The sequence below is a fragment of the Sturnira hondurensis genome, unplaced genomic scaffold (genome assembly GCF_014824575.4).
Source record: "Sturnira hondurensis isolate 20B ecotype Veracruz unplaced genomic scaffold, ASM1482457v3 Scaffold0008782, whole genome shotgun sequence".
Classification (NCBI taxonomy): Eukaryota; Metazoa; Chordata; class Mammalia; order Chiroptera; family Phyllostomidae; genus Sturnira; species Sturnira hondurensis.
Genome location: NW_028081413.1, coordinates 552,252 through 569,693, shown reverse-complemented (window position 1 = coordinate 569,693; position 17,442 = coordinate 552,252). Strand labels below are relative to the sequence as shown.

The 17,442-nt window shown below is 37.5% G+C and overlaps 1 protein-coding gene across 1 annotated transcript in view; it reads right to left on the bottom strand.

Annotated features, from left to right (window-relative positions):
• Nucleotides 1-17,442, bottom strand: part of INO80 (INO80 complex ATPase subunit) — a 131,685-nt gene that overhangs the window by 98,803 nt on the left and 15,440 nt on the right. Inside the window, exons 2-5 of the mRNA XM_037056041.1 lie at nucleotides 7,424-7,609; nucleotides 6,765-6,934; nucleotides 6,146-6,213; nucleotides 2,038-2,223 (exon numbers count right to left, since the gene is read on the bottom strand). Coding sequence (XP_036911936.1) covers nucleotides 2,038-2,223; nucleotides 6,146-6,213; nucleotides 6,765-6,934; nucleotides 7,424-7,566 — 567 coding nt within the window. The 5' untranslated portion in view covers nucleotides 7,567-7,609. The remainder of the gene's footprint in view (nucleotides 1-2,037; nucleotides 2,224-6,145; nucleotides 6,214-6,764; nucleotides 6,935-7,423; nucleotides 7,610-17,442) is intronic.

Sequence of the window (17,442 nt, the reverse complement as noted above, 5' to 3'; positions counted from 1 at the left end):
CATCGCAGACCCAGTGAGGGTGTGGGGCAGGCTGAGCGAGGTCACACATTCGCACACAGATAAATCAGCAGAGGTGTGAGCAGTGAGACGGACCCGGCAGGACCCCGCAGGACCCCGCGGCGAACCTAGTGAGGGTGCGGGGCAGGCTGAGTGCAGTTGCACATTCCTGTGCGCAGACAGACCAGCAAGGGAGTGACCAGTGAGACGGACCACGAGGCCCCGGCGGCGGGAGGAGGCAGAGGGGACCGCCATTGATTTCCTCTGACCCCGCCCCCACCTACAGCGTCACAACCCAGCGACTGGGTCGCCCTGCCCTGGCAAAACCTAGGGCTCCGCTCCTCATACCTAACAGGCACAAACAGTCCAAAATACGGCGCAAGAAGAACTCAAAGTCCCAGAGCCAATAACTCTAAGCGAAAAAGAAATAGCGAACCTCTCAGATGCACAGTTGAAAACACTGGTGATCAAGATGCTCACAGAACTGGTTGATTTTAGTCACAAATTAGAGGAACATATGAAGGCTAAACTAATTGAAATGAAGGGAAATGCACAGGAAACCAATAGTGATGGAAAGGAAACTGGGCCTCAAATCAATGGAATGGACCAGAAGGAAGAACGAAACATCCAACCAGAACAGAATGAAGAAACAAAAATTCAAAAAAATGAGGAGAGGCTTAGGAACCTCCAGGACATCTTTAAACGTTCCAATATCCAAATTATAGGGGTACCAGAAGGGGGAAAGAAACAGCCATGAGTGGAAAACTTATTTGAACAAATAATAAAGGAGAACTTTCCCAGTCTGGCAAAGGCAATAGACTTCCAGGAAATCCAGGAAGCTCAGAGAGTCCCAAAGAAGTTGGACCCAAGAAGGAACACACCAAGGCACATCATCATTACATTAGCCAAGATCAAAATGAAGGAGAGAATCCTAGAAGCAGCAAGAGATAAGGGGACAGTCACCTACAAAGGAGTGCCCATCAGACTGTCAGCTGATTTCTCAAAAGAGACCTTACAGGCAAGAAGGAGCTGGAAGGAAGTATTCCAAGTCATGAAATTCAAAGGCCTACAGCCAAGATTGCTCTATCCAGCAAAGCTTTCATTTAGAATGGAAAGACAGATAAAGTGCTTCTCAGATAAGGTCAAGTTCAAGGAGTTCATCATCACCAAGCCCTTATTATATGAAATGCTAAAGGGACCTATCTAAGAAAAAGAAGGTGAAAAATGTGAACAGTGAAAGGACAGCAAACTCACAGTTATTAACAACCACACCTAAAACAAAAGCAAACCAAGAGGACAGCTAGATCAGGAGTGGAACCATAGAAATGAAAAACACATGGAGGGTTAGCAACAGGGGAGTGGGAGGAGGAGAAAGGGGGAGAAGGTACAGAAAATAGCAAAGACAGTAGGTAGAAAATAGATAGGGGGAGGGCAAGAATAGTAGGGGAAATAGAGAATCTAATGAACTTGAGACACGTGGTTATAAACTAAAGGGGGGGAATGGTGGAGAGGGGGTGTGCAGGGTGGAGGAGAATGAGGGGGGAATAGAACAACAACTGTAATGGTATAATCAATAAAATATATTTTAAAAAATAAATAAATAGTGATAATAGTTACATAACTCTATGAATACAGTGAATGCACACCTTAGAAGGCTGAATTTTTTTCAATTAAAGATTTTATTTATTTTTAGAGGGAGGGGTAGGGAAGAAGAAACTTCAATGTGTGAGAGAAACACTAATGGGTTGCTCATTGTATACCCACAACCAGGGACTGGCCTACAACCCAGGCAAGCGCTCTGACCGGAGATCAAACCAGTGACCTTTCTGCCTGTGGTCCAACGCCCACACCGTTAAGTGACACCAGCCAGGTCTAGAAAACTTAATTTTTTGGTATGTGAAATGTATTTCAATAAAGCTGTCACTATAACAACTACTACCACCATCTAAATTTAAGGTCAAGATGATGTATCTTCAATGACTACAAGCCGGAGGGTAATACCCAGCATGAAGGGTCTGATATGTTTCCTGAAACTCTCACCTCCTTGTCTTTACTGTATTTATTCTGGTGAAGTTTCTTGTATTTGTGCAGCCGCAACATATTATGAAGTTCTTCTCTGCTGAGATTGAGCTCTTCTTCCTCTTCTTCCTCCTCTTCTTCCTCTTCTTCCTCATTGTCTTCACTTTGAGAATCTGCCTCACTGGATTCATCACTTAGCAGAATGTTCTGAAAAAGGGAGGAAATGAAAATGGAACTTCTGCTATGAAGCAATTCCTTTTACCATGCAAGCATTTTTAAAAATGGAATTTATTGGGGTGACATTCATTAATAAAATTATACAGGACTCAGGTTTACAATTCTATAATGCAACATCTATATATTGTATTGTGTGTTCAACACCCTAAGACAACAGAAGTGTTTTTTCCCAGATTCCGAAACAATGACAAAAACAGATGAAGGACAGTCATTCCAGTTTCCCTTACACTAGTCTCTGCCAATTCAACTGAAAAACAAAAGGATACCAATTAAACCCAGGAGGAACAAAGTAAAGAGCACTAAAACATGGAAAATGCTATAAATATCAACAAAACTAGATATTACTAAGTACTTACACTATACATAAGATAGTTTAACTAAATATCGAATACCAAAGCAAAAACAAAACAAAACAAAACAAAACAAAACTGTGATGGCAAATAAACAATTCCCAAATCCACTGATGACTATGTAAACAAAATATGGTATTATACAGATAAAGAAATATTATTCATCAGTAAAAAGGAATAAAGTACTGATATGTGGCACATCATCAAGGAACCTTGAAAATGTTATGCTAAGTGAAAGAAGCCAGACACAAAAGGCAACATGTTACATGATTCTGTTTATATGAAATGTCCAGAATAGGCAAGTCCAAAGAGACAGAAAACAGATCCGTGGTTGGCAGAGGCTGAGGATATAGAAAATGGGAAGTGACTGCTAATAAGTAGAGGTTTCCTTCTGGAGTGATGAAAATGTTTTGGAAACAGAGTGATGATGAATACACAAAACTTGATTAATACACTAGAAATTACTAAATCACACACTTTAAATCACACACTTTAAAAGGGTAGATTTTATGGCATGTGAATTTTATCGTAATTTCTTAAAATGTGGACTAAAAAAAGATTTCTGCATTTCCAAAAGCTTGAAGTCTCATGGATATGAAGCAAATCTGGCCCTTTACACATGAGTTTTTTAAAGGGCCTAGATATAATAATAAAAGAATACCTTTAAGTTACTTTCCACTCTTCACAAGAGAATTACGAAATAGAGAAATAATTATTTTCAATAGAAGAAATGCTATCCTTAACTCAGTTTGGCCAATGACAGTAAGCTTGTGAGAGTGTTAACCCGATTGTCCCACTCTTGCTCATAAAGACTCCAATGGCTTACCACTGTAAAAAGAGTAAAATACAAATTCCCTGACATACTGCACAAAGGCCCTCAGTGACCAGGCTCTGTAACCTGATTTTTCTGCCATCCCCTCGCTCCCTGCCTTCCAGCCATTGCAGCATTCTTTCTCCCCCAAACATACTGACTTGCTTCCTTTCTCAGAACCTTTGCAGCTATTCCTTTTTAATTTTGTTATTTTTAAAATATACTTTATTAATTACACTATTACAGTTGTCCCAACTTTCCCCTTCTTGCCCCCCTCTGCCTAGTACCCCCATTCCCTCTAGCAATCTCCCTCCTTAGTTCATGTCCATGGGTCATGCATATAAGTTCTCTGGCTTCACATTTCCTATACTATTCTTAACATTCTCCTATTTTGTACCTAAGGATTTATGCTTCTTAATCCCTGCACCTTTTCCCCATTCTCCACCTTCCCCCTCTCAGCTGACAACCCTCCAAATGATCTCCATATCTATGATTTGGTTTCTGTTCTGCTTGTTTGCCTAGTTTGTTTTTTTAGATTGAGTTGTTGATAGTTGTGAATTTGTTGCCATTTTAATGTTACAAGGTTTTTTTTGTTTGTTTTTAGTCCCTCTAACATTAATATAATAATGGCTTGGTGATGATGAACTCCTTTAGCTTTACCTTGTCTGGGAAACACTTTACCTGCCCTTCCATTCTAAATGATAGCTTGCTGGATAGATTGTAGGTCCTTGCTTTTCATCACTTTGAATACTTCTTGCCAGTCCCTTCTTGCCTGCAGTTTCTTTTGAGAAATCAGCTGACAGTCTTATGGTAACTCCTGTGTAGGTAACTCTCTGTTCTTCTCTGGATGCGTGTAAGATTCTCTATATTTGTAACCTTTGGCATTTTAATTATGATGTTTCTTGGTGTGGTTTTAGGTCCAATTTGTTTGGGATTCTCTGTGCTTTCTAGACTTGTATGTCTATTTCCTTCACCAAATTAGGTAAGTTACTTTTCATTATTTTTTCAAGTAGGTTTTCAATTTCTCGCTCTTCCTCTTCTTCTGGCATCCCTATGATTAGGATGTTGGTACATATGGAGATGTCCCAGGAGCTTTTTATTCTGTCCTCATTTTTAATTTTTTTCTTGCTGTTCTGATTAAATGCCTTTTTCTTCCATATGTTCCAGAATGTTGATTTCTCAGTTTCATCTCCTCCACTGTTGTTGGTTCCCCGTAGACTTTCATTTCACTAAATGTAACCTTCACTTCTGCTTGGGTCTTTTTCTATGGTGATGCCAACCTCAATGAGTTATTTGAGCATCCTGATAACTAGTGTTTTGAACTCTGCATCTGATAGGTTGGTTATCTCTGTTTCATTTAGTTCTTTTACTGGAGTTTTCGTCTGTTCATTCACTTCGGCCATATTTGTCTCCTCAATTTGACAGCCTGTGTTTTTGTGTATTAGGTAGAGTTGCTTTGACTCCCTGTCTTAGTAACATGGCCTACTGTAGAAAAGCAGACTTGTAAATTTTGTGGGGTGGAGTCATAGGTGATCGTCAGGGTGGGGCAACCCGTTTCACCACCTTATGGCTCTTTGTGGGGAGACGTCTTGGAGAGGAGACAATGCCACTATTTGGCTTCTGGAGATTTGCCCAGGAGAAAGCCGTTTCCTGGTAGTTGCCCTGTTTCCAGTCACTTTACTTTCTTCCTATATGCCATTTGTACCCTTCCAGCTGTTACCCTGGTGCTGAATCCCAAAGGGGATGGGTCTGTGTAGCTCCTCTATCCATGAAGGCCCTCCAAGTCTCCTAATAATCCTGCAGTCTGTTCTGCCACCGCAACCCTCACTGGTTTTTACAGCCGTAGTTATGGGGATTTATCTTCCTGGTACTAGAACCCTGGGCTGCTGGTTGTATGGTTTGGGGTTGGCCCCTCACTCCCAAAGTAACCCTCCCGATTTTTATCCACTACACATGAATGTGGGTCTGTGGCTCCATGCCTCTCCACCTCTATGTCTCTGCCCCTCCTACTCATCTGGATGAATGTGGCTTCTTTAAATCCTTGGTTGTCGGACACACATACAGCTCGATTTCCTGATGATTCTGGGTGATATTTGTTTTGCAGTCTAGTTGTAATTTTTGCGATAGTTATGCAAAGAAGTGAAGCTTGTTTACCCATGCCTGGATCTTGACCAGAAGTCTCCTCCCAATTATTCATTCTGATTGAAATGCGCACATCTGAAACCTGCACATAATTCTCTCTGACCATTCAGAAATCAAATGAAATGTTTCTTTAAAGTCATATTTATTTATTTGATTACAGGCTTACTCACTGGCTCTCTCCATTAGAATGTAAACTCCACAGGGCATGAATCCTGTCTACGTACAACAGTATCTGGCTCATAGGACATGCTCAATCAATATTTGGTGAATGAAGAAACTACTCAAGGACTAGTGAAAAGTAGATTAAATATCGGAATTAAAATGTGAGCAAGTGAGGGCAAGGATCTTATCTAATATATACTTATACTCCCTTTATCCACAGTGCTTTTGTACTCAACAATGTTTACTAAAATGAACTTCACTGAGTCTTCTACATTCCTCTCTATATAATCTCTTCAAAAAACCACACCCAGAGTAAAAACTCATCTCTAAAGAAATCCCTGCCAATGTGTCAGAATGCATCAATATCTTTCCCTTTTATTTGTAGTTAGTAGGTTATTCGAATTCTAAACATTCTGTCTTCTCTTACCTTTAGCCACTTCCTGCTTTTCTTCAACTTAGAGAAGTTATATAAATTTCCTTTGTCAGATTTTGATTCTGTGTAAAGGAAAAAAAAAAAAGAAAGAATAAGTCCTGGTGGTGTGGCTCCGTAGACTGAGCATTGGCCCATAGGTTGAACTGATAGGTGCTGGTTTGATTCCTGGTCAGAGCACATGCCTGGGTTGTAGGCCAGGTCCCCAGTTGGAGGTATGTGAGAGGCAACTGATCAATGTATCTCTCACATGTTGATGTTTTTCTCCCTTTCTTTCTTCCTCCCCTCTCTCTAAAAAAAAATAAGACCCTGGCTGGTGTAGCTCAGTGGACTGAGCACGGGCCTGCGAACCACACAATTGCGGTTTGATTCCCAGTCAGGGCACATGCCTGGGTTGCAGGCCAGTTCCCAGCAGGGGACTCATAAGAGGCAACCATACATTGATATTTCTCTCCTTCTCTCCTTCCCTTCCCCCCTAAAGATAAATAAATAAAATCTTTAAAAAAATTAAAAATAAATAATCCTTAAAAAAAAAAGAAAGAAAGAAAGAAAAAGAAAGAAAAAAACTACCCCAATAGAACTGATAGTCTGAAGAGGGATCTAATACCACACTGACCTGACTGCAGAACTCCATTCAGTGAGTATGTGTTTAACATTCCAGAATTGCTTGCTCCAGAAGATTCACCAAGAAAAGAATTTGGAGGTTCTTCCTTAACTTGTATTAAGGGATCCCCAGACTGGGGCAATAAAGGATTACTGTCATCCAGTCCATCTTCACTTTCATCACTATAAATTGAAGAATGGTGAATCCATAATCAGAGCTGATCCAGCAAAATATTATAATTTATGCTTAAGACTGAACATTTTAGCCCTAGCTTCAAATGGTTGGAATACTGTCCCATAAACAGAAAGGCCATAAGTTTGATTCCCAGTCAAGGTGCATACAGTCCCTAGGATTTAGTCCCCAGTCAGGCTGCGTATAAGAGGCAAACATCCAATATTTCTCTCTCAAACTGATGCTCCTCTCCCTATCTCCCTCCCTTCCTTCCCCTCTTTCTAATATCAGTAAGCATATCTTTGGGTGAAGTTAAAAAAAAAAAGACTGAACACTTTACAGAAGAAACTGATCCTTTGAGTAAGTTCAGTATGTTTTATTTCAAAGAAAAAATATCAAACAGGCTGAAAGTCATAAATTATTTTAATTCTACAATCTACAGCGATAATGGAAATCAGAAATACAGCTAAACATCATAGTGGGAAGGTGGATTAGCATACCTAGAAATATTCCTGTTGAAGATGGCTGATGTTTGTCGCAAGAAATGGTCCAACCGGAGGGCCCTCTCCAGGTACTGAAGGTAGAGGGGCTTTGCCAGCTCACTGCAGCCGCCATCGTCCCCGGCACCCAACTCTGAGGCCATAGAACAAATCTGTCTTCATGCACAAAGGTTTCCGACTACACGGCTGCAGGATAGAGATAGGTGGTTAAAGATGAAATACTATTATTCTCTCTTTAGTTTGCCTGCTTGTTATCAGTGTGAAAAGAAATCAGACCTACTTTGTAGCAAGATTATAATAAAGCTCATGATAGGCACTGCCTTCTAATGCAAAGACAAAAGTTAAAAGGATAAGAACATCAAAATGCAGAAAAACTGTCATATGTCTCAATGGAAATTCATATACCTGTCTTTGAAATAGTGCCTTAACATTTATACCCATTTCTCTTTTGCCCTACGATTAACAGTCACTCACATTAACCCAAATTTATACAAGCTCCTTGCTGTACACCTCACAGAAGAGCTTTACCACACTGTTCTCAGAATCACCCTCAAAACAGCTGCTCCATTTTTTCATTTTGTATCTGTACATATGTATGAGGTATTCCGTTTACAAGAGATTAGATATATTGGCAGAGTATTTTATAATCCCTTGTAAAACATGCCAAAAGTATAGAAGTAACACCGAAAAGTGGAGCAAAAAGAATAAAAGTGAGGATGAAAAACACAAGTATAGCCTGAGCATTCATTCTCTTTATTATTTTAAGTTGTGACAATGTTAGAGTCAGAATATCTTCACTAGAGAAATAATCAGCACAACAATTTTCCATCTTTCATGTAACATTTTCTGTCTTATCTTATCTTTAAAAACTTAAGAAGTTAGCCCTGGCTGGTGTGACTCAGTGGACTGAGTGCTGGCCTGTGAACCAAAGATTTCGTAACTTTTTATGGTCAAATAATATTCCATTATATATATGTACCACCTCTTCTATATCCAATCACCTATCAATGGACACTTGGGTTGCTTTCGTACCTTGGCTACTGTAAAGAATGTTGCAATGGACATAGGGATGCATATATCTTTTTGACATAGTGTTTTCAATTTCTTCAGATAAATACCCAGAATTAGGATTTCTGGGTCATACAGTATTGCTATTTTTAATTTTTTGAAGAACCTCCATACAGTTTTCCACGATGGCTACACCAATTTGTAATCTTACCAACTGTGCATGAGGGTTCCCTTTTCTCGACATCCTCACCAACATTTATCACTTGTTCTTTATTGATGACAACCATTCTGACAAGTGTAAGGTGACATCTCACTGTGGCTTTAATTTGCATTTCTCTGATGATTAGTGACACTGAGCATCTTTTTCATGTCTATCGGCTATCTGTATGTCCTCTATGAAGAATGTCTATTCAGGCTCTGTGCCCATTTACATCAGATTGTTTTTAGAGGGAGGTGTTATGTTATACGAGTTCTTTACATATTTGGGATATTAACCTCTTATGTATCATTAGCAAACATCTGCTCCCATTCAGTGGGTTGTGTTTTGTTTTGTAGATAGTTTACTTTGCTATGCAAAAACTTTTTAGTTTGATGTAGTCCCATTTGTTTACCCTTTGTTTCCCTTGACTGAAGAGATCAAGTTTACTGCCTGTGTTTCTTCCTAGGAGTTTTATGGTTTTGGGTCTTACATTTAAGTCTTTAATCCATTTTGAGTTTAGTCTTGTATGTGGTACAAGAGAGTATTCTAGTTTCACTTTTTTTTTTTGCATTTATCTGTTCAGTTTTCCCAACACCATTTATTAAAGAAATTATCTTTACTCCACTGTATACTGTCTCTTTTATCATACTTTAACTGATCACTTAGGCATGGATTTATTTCTGGGCTCTCTATTTTGTTACAGTCATTTGTGTGTCTTTTTTAATGCCAGTACCATGCTGTTTTAGTTACTAGAGTCTTGTAGTTTGGTTTGATATCAGGTCATATGACACCTCCAAACTCTGCTATTTCTCAAGACTGCTGTGACTATTTTGGGGGGTCATTTGTTGTCCTACCTAAACTTTAGGGTTATGTGTTCCAGTTCTGTGAAAAATGCTATTGGTATTTTGATAGGTATTACATTGACACTATATATTGCTTTGGGTAATTATAGACATTTAAGGATGTTAATTCTTTCTATATATGAGTACAGTATACTCATATGCTTCCATGTATTTGTATCTTCTTCAATTTATTTCTTCAATGTCATAATTTTTAAGTACTGGTTTTTCACCACCCTGGTTAAATTTATTAAATGTATTTTATTTTTTGATACAATTATAAATAGAACTGTTTGCTTAATTTCTCTAATAGTTCTTTATTGGTGTATTAAAAGGCAACTAATTTCTGGCTCTGATTGGGTAGCTCAGTTGTCTAGAGCATCATCCCACACACCAAAAGGCAGTGGGTTCAACCTACAGTCAGGTCATGTATAGGAGGCAACTGATCAATAGTTCTCTAGCACATCAGTGTTTCTCTCCTCCTATTTCTCTCTCCCTTCCCTTCTCTCTAAAAATAATAAATAAAATCTTTAAAAAACAAAATAAAAAGCTTCCCAGACAAAAAATAAAGCTACAGGTGTTCACTGCCAACAAACCAGTATTGCAAGAAATGTTAAAAGGCCTATTTGAAGAAGGTGTTAAAAAAGAAATAAAAAGAGGACCATAGGTATAAAAAATAAAATGACACTATAATAACCTATCAAATACAATAATCTTAAATGTAAATGGATTAAAAGCTCTAATTAAAAAAACACAGGGTAGCTGAATGGATCAGAAAACATGACCCATATATATACTTTCTATAAGAGACCCACCTCAGAACAAAAGATATATGCAGACTGGAAGTAATGAAAAAAATATTTCATACAAATGGAAAGAGAAAAAAGCTAAGGTAGCAATACTTATATCAGACAAAGAAGACTTCAAAACAAAGGCCATAAAACAAGACAAAGAAGATTACTACATAATACTAAGAGGATTGATCCATCAAGAAATTATAATCCTTGTAAACATATATGTGCCCAACACAGAAGCACCTTAATATATAAAGAAAATCTTGGTGGACATTAAGGGAGAGATCAACAGCAATGTAGTCATAGTAGGGATTTTAAAGACCCACTGACATCAACGGATAGATCCTCCAGACCAAAAAATCAACAAGGCAACAGCAACCTTAAATAATACACTGGATTGAATGGATTTAATTGATATTTACAGAACATTTTATCCCAAAGCAGTAGAATATACATTCTTCTAAAGTAAACATAGAAACAGACTGACAGCTATAAGAGGGGAGGGGACAGGTACGGACTGACTGAAAGAAGGTGAAGGGATTAGTCAAAGAACATACATGAAGAACACACGAACAACAGTCTGGGAGGAAGGGGGTGAAGAGGGGGAAATGGGATATCAATAATAGCATAAACAATAAAACATCAAAATGAAAAAATAAAACAAAGTGCACATGGAACATTTTCAAAGAGAGACCATATGTTAGGACACGTAAGTCTTAAAAAATCATATCAAGCACCTTTCTCTGACCACAATGGTATGAAACTAGGTATCAATTACAATTTTAAAAAAACCTGAAAAACATTCAAACACATGGAGGCTAAATAACATGTTATTAAACAATAAATGGGTTAACAATGAGATAAAGGAAGAAACAAAAGATACCTGGAAATAAAAATTAACACACAAGAACCCAAATCTATGGTATACAGCAAAAGCCATCCTGAGAAGACAGTTCATAGCATTAGAGGCCTACCTCAAGAATGAAAACAACAACAACAAACAACCAAACAACAACAAAAAACCCTCAAATAAATAATTTAGCTCTATACCTAAAAGAACTAAAAAAAGAACAACAAAGCCCAGACTAAGTGGAAGGAAGGAAATATAAAAGATTACAGCAGAAATAAATGACATAGAGACTATAAAAACAAAACAAAACAAAACACTATGAAGGTCAATGAAACCAAGAGCTGGTTTCTTTGAAAAGATATACAAAATAAATGAACCATTAATAAGACTCATCAAGAGAGAGAGAAGACCCACATAAATAAAATCAGAAATGAAAGAGAAGTTAACTAACAACACAGAAATACAAAGGATTCTAAGAAAATACCGTGAACAACTATGTGACAACAAATTGGACAACACAGATAAAATGGATCCATTACTAGAAATATACAGTCTTCCAAAACTGAATCAGAAAGAATCAGAAAACCTGAAAAGACCAATCACAACTTGTGAAAATGAAACTCCCTGCAAATAAAAATTCACAGGCGAATATTACCAAACATTCAAAGAACACATATCCTTTCCAAACTATTTAAAAAATTCAAGTGGAGGGAAGACTTCTAAGCTCTTTTTACAAGACCAGCATTATTCTAATTCTAAAACCAGATAAAGACACTACAAAGGAAGAAAACTATAGGCTAATATCCCTGATAGAGGTAGACGCTAAAATCCTCAACAAAATATTAGCAAAGTGGATTCAGCAGTACATTAAAAAGATCATATACCACAATCAAGTGGGATTTATTCCTGGAATGCAAGATTGGTACAAAATTCACAAATTGATAAATGCAATACATCACATAAACAAAATGAAGGATAACATTCCCATGATCATATAAACAGATGCAGAAGAGCATTTATCAAATGCACTTGGTAAATGTTCTTTCCATAAATGCTCAGCATCCATTTATGACAAAAAAAAACACAGCAAAGTGGGAATACAAGGATTATAGCTCACATAATAAAGGCCATATAATGACAAACCTACAGCCAACATAATACTAAATGGGCAAAAACTAAAAACCTTTTCCTTAATAGCAGTAACAAGATGAGAATGTCTGCTTTCACCACTTGTTCAACCTACTACTGGAAGTACTAGCCGCACCAATCAGACAAGAAGAAGATATAAAGGCATATAAGTTGGAAAGGAGGAAATAAAACTGTCATTATTCACATATGATGTGATATTGTACAAAAAAACCCTAAAAGACACCACTAAAAAACTACTAGGCCTAATAAATGAATTCAGCAAAGTAGTAAATTATAAAATTAATATTCAGAAGTTTATAACATTTTTAATATACCAATAATTACCTGTCAGAAAGAGAAATTAAGAAAACAATCCAATTTACTATTACAACCAAAATAAATAAATAAACAAGGTACCTATGCACTACACGTGATCTTAGCCAAAAGACCAAGAAGCAATGAAATTAAGGTACCTAGAAATAAATATGACCAAGGAAGTAGAATACCTGTTACTCAGAAAATGTTAAGATACTAAAGAAAGAAAATGAGAAAGCTACAAATAGTGAAAGCATATAGTGTGTTCATGGCTAGGAAAAGTTAAATTTATTCAAATATGCATACGACCCAAAGTAATCTAGACTCAACACAACTCTTATTAAAATACCAATGGCATATCTCAAGTATATAGTAATCCAAAGATTTATATGGCACTACAGAAGACCGCTGTCTCAGAAATATCACACTTCCTGATATCAAACTATACTAGAAGGCCATAGTAATCAAAACAGCATGGTATTGGCACTAGAATGGACATACAGATCAATGGATCAGAATACAGGGAACAGAAATAAACCTACACCTTTACACTCACTTAATATTCGACAAAAGAAGCAAGAACATACAATGAATGGGGTTAGACAGAATCTTCAATAAATGGTGTTGGAAAATTAGACAGATAGATGCAAAAAAAATGAAACTAGACCACCAATTTATACCATACATGGGAATAAACTCAAAATGGATTAATAACTTCAATGTGACTTGTGAAACCATTAAATTGCTTTAAGAAAAACATAGTAAAATTTCAGATATTTCTTGTAGCAATATTTTTTCTCATGTATCTCCTCGGGCAAGAGAAACAAATAAAACAACAACAACAACAACAAAAACAGGACTACATCAGACTGAGAAGCTTTTGCATGCAAAAGAAACCATCAACAAAATGAAAAGGAAATCCACTGCATGGGAGAACATATTTGCCAATGATACTTCTGATAAGAGGTTAATTTCCAAAATATATGAAGAACTTACAGAATTCAACACAAAGACAAACAATCCAATAAAAAAAATGGGCAAAGGACCTGAACAGACACTTCTCCAAAGAGGACATACAGATGGCCAACAGACATGAAAAGATGCTCACTGTCACTAATCATCAGAGATGCAAATTAAAACCATAATGAGGTATCAACTCATACCTGTCACATTGGTTATCATCAATAAATCAACAAACAACAAGTGTTTGAGATGATGTAGAGAAAAAGAAACCCTAGTTCACTGCTGGTGGGAATGCAGAATGTTGCAGCCACTGTGGAAAACAGTATGGAGTTTCCTCAAAAAATTAAAAGTGGAAGTACCTTCTGACCCTGTGATTGCACTTCTGGGAATATGTCCAAAGAAACCCAAATACTAACTCAAAAGAATAAGTGTACCCCTATGTTCATCGCAGCATTATTTAAAATAGCCAGGATCTAGAAACAGCCTAAGCGCCCATCAGAAGATGAGCATATAAAAAAGCTGTGGTACATTTACACAATGAACTACTACTCAGCCATTAAAAAAAGGAGAATCTTACCTTTTGCAACAGCATGGACAGACCTGGAGATTATACTAAGTGAAATAAACCAGCCAGGGAAAGACAAAATACCATATGATCTCACTTATATGTAGAAGCTAATGAACAAAATACACTGACAAACATAAGAGAAAAAGGCATGGATACATGGAACAGACTGACAGCTGTCAGAGGGGAGGGGGGTTGGAAGAAAGAGGTGAATGAAGGGATTAAGCAAAAATCATAGACACACAGGCAGAGATAACATGTGGTGATAGCCAGAGGGAAAGGGGGCAGGGGGTAGGTGGAGGTAGTCAAAAGGAGGAAATTTGGGGCTAGAAAGAGGTTTTGCTTGGGGTGATGGGTACACGATGAAGTACGTAGATAATGTTTACTGGGTTGGACACTTGAAAGCTGTATAGTTTTGTAAACCAATGCCCTCCCCCAATAAATCCAATTTTTAAAAAAGTATATGAGAAATCACTTAAGAAGTATATAAAGTGTCATGAGAGTTCAGGAAAAGATTATGACTTACAAATGTTTTACCAATGTTAAATGTTTATAAGGAATTTGTAACTCCGACTGACTACATTGTTTACAAATGTTTACAGCTTTGATAAGGAAACTTCAGGCTAGACTTCTATGTATGCATGACCAAAAAAACAAAAAATGAAAAGTTTGATGACTATGATCTATAAAATTTAATGCTTCCAACTTCCCACAAAGAAAAGCCCAGGCTAAATGGCTTCACTGGAGAATTTTATTAAACATTTAAATTAGAATTAATATGAATCCATCACAAATTCTTCCAAATAGCTAAAGAGAAAAGAACACTTGCCACATCATTCTACTACTCTGGTATTACCCTGATTCCAAAACCAGGCAAAGACATCACAATAAAACTATAGACTAATTTGCATATAAAAACCCTCAACTATATATTAACAACTGAATCTAGCAACACGTAAAAGGATTATATACCAAGCAGAATTTATACTACAAATGTAAGGCTGGTATAACATCTACAAGTCAATTGATATACCACACCACATTAATAAAACAAAGGATAAAACCCACTTAATCATCTCAATAGACACAAAAAATGATTTGATAAAATACCATTTCAAAATAAAAAGACTCAATAAACAAGGACTAGAAGAAAAGTCCCTCAGCCTAACATCACGGTGAAAGACAGAATGCCATCCCCCCTACGGCCAGGAACAATCAAGGTCCATGTTTACAACTTCTATGCAAAATTACATCGAAGTTCTAGAGGGGGGAGGGGAGGAGGTGGAATAAAACGCTTCCAGATTGGAAGAAAGAGGTAAAACTTTATGTGTAGGTGACGTGATCTTGTATTATAGATAATACTAAGGAATGAGCTAAAATGATTGAAATAAGCTCAGTAATCTTTGAAGTACAAGATGATCTGTATACTATCAATGAATTATGTTTTTATACACTATGTTTCTATACTCTGGTTTCTCTTCAGATCGTATAAATCTTTCACCTTTTATACTATATGTTTCTATACACTATGTTTCTATACACTATCAATGAATAGTCTGAAAATGAAATTAAAAAAAAAAAAAACAATTCCAGAGACTCCGGCCAAGACTGAGGCAGATAGATACACTTTCCTTCCTCGCACAACCAAAAGAATAACAACTAATTTAAAAACAAAAAACAACCAGAACTGCCAGAAAATCGAACTGCATGCAAGCCCAGGGCTGGCAGACTAGGCAGTACCACACTACGGTGGAGAAGAACTACTGGAGAGTGACACAGACTACACAACCCAGGGTTCCAGCGTGGGAAACTGAGGCTTAAACCTCTAGCTGTAAAAACCAGTGCAGGTTGCAACAGTGGAAGAAACTCCTAGTCTCACAGGAGGGTTCGCTGGAGGTACCCAGGAGATCCTAGAACATATACAAGCCCACCCACCAGGGAATAAGCACCTGAAAGGGCACAATCCACTAGTGGGAAGTGACTAAAAGTGTTGCAAGGGCCAAGCAAGAGGTATTATTCCCTCTCTGACCCCTCTACCACATACAGCGTCACAATAAAGCCAAGTGGGTTGCTCTGCCACTTACAACATAACAAGTGTGCCAAGACAAAGAAACAGAGCTCAAATGAAAGAACAGGTACAAACTGCAGACAAAGAACTAAGTGACAAAGAGAGAGCCAATCAGATGCAGAATTGAAAACACTGGTAATTAGGAAGTCACAGAAATGACTGAGTACAGACGCAAAATAGAGGAAAAAGTGAAGGCTATGAAAAGTGAAATAAAGCAAAATATACAGGAAGCTGACAGTGAAGGGGAAGAAACCAGTACTCAAATCAAAGACGTGGAAGAGAAGGAAGAAATAAACATTCAACCAGAACAGAATAAAGAAAACAGAATTCAAAAAAATGAGGAGAGGCTTAGGAACCTCTCTAGGTCAACTTTAAATATTCCGACATCTGAATCATAGGAGTGTCAGAGACACAAGAGGAACAGCAAGAAATTGAAAGTTTATTTGAAAAACTAATGAAGGAGAGCTTCCCCAATCTGGTGAAAGAATAGACATGCAAGTCCAGGGAGCTCAGTGTCCCAAAGAAGTTGGATCCAAGAAAAATCATAATTACACCAAGGCACTCCAAGGCACGCCATAATTACATTTCCCAAAATTAAAGATAAGAAGAGAATCTTAAAAGCAACAAGAGAAAAGGTGAGTTACCTACAAAGGAATCCGAATAAGACTATCAGCTGACTTCTCAAAAGAAACCTAACAGGCAAAAAGGGGTTGGAAAGAAATATTGACAGTCATGAAAGGCAAGGACCTACAGCCAAGATTACTCTATCCAGCAAAGCTATCATTTAGAATGGAAGGGCAGATAAAGTACTTCCCAGATAAGGTCATGTTATTCATCATCACCAAGCCCTTATTATATGAAATGTTAAAGGGACTTATCTAAGAAAAAGAAGATCAGTCCGGCTGGTGTGCCTGAGTGGACTGAGTGCAGTTATGAGAACCGAAGGGTCACCAGTTTGGGGCCCATGCCTGGGTTGCAGGCCAGGTCCCCAGTAGGGGGCAGGCGAAAGGCAACCACACATTGATGTTTCTCTCCTTCTCTTTCTCCCTCCCTTTCCCTCTGTCTAAAAATAAAATCTTTCAAAATAAAAAGAACAATACTATGAACAGTAAAATGCAACAAACACACAACTATCAACAAATGAACCTAAAAAACAAAAACAAATTAAACAAAGAACTAGAACGGGAACAGAATCACAGAAATGGAGATCACATGGAGGATTATCAGAGGGGAGGGAGTGGGAAGAGAATGGGGGAAAAAGGTACAGGGTATAAGAAGCATAAATGGTAG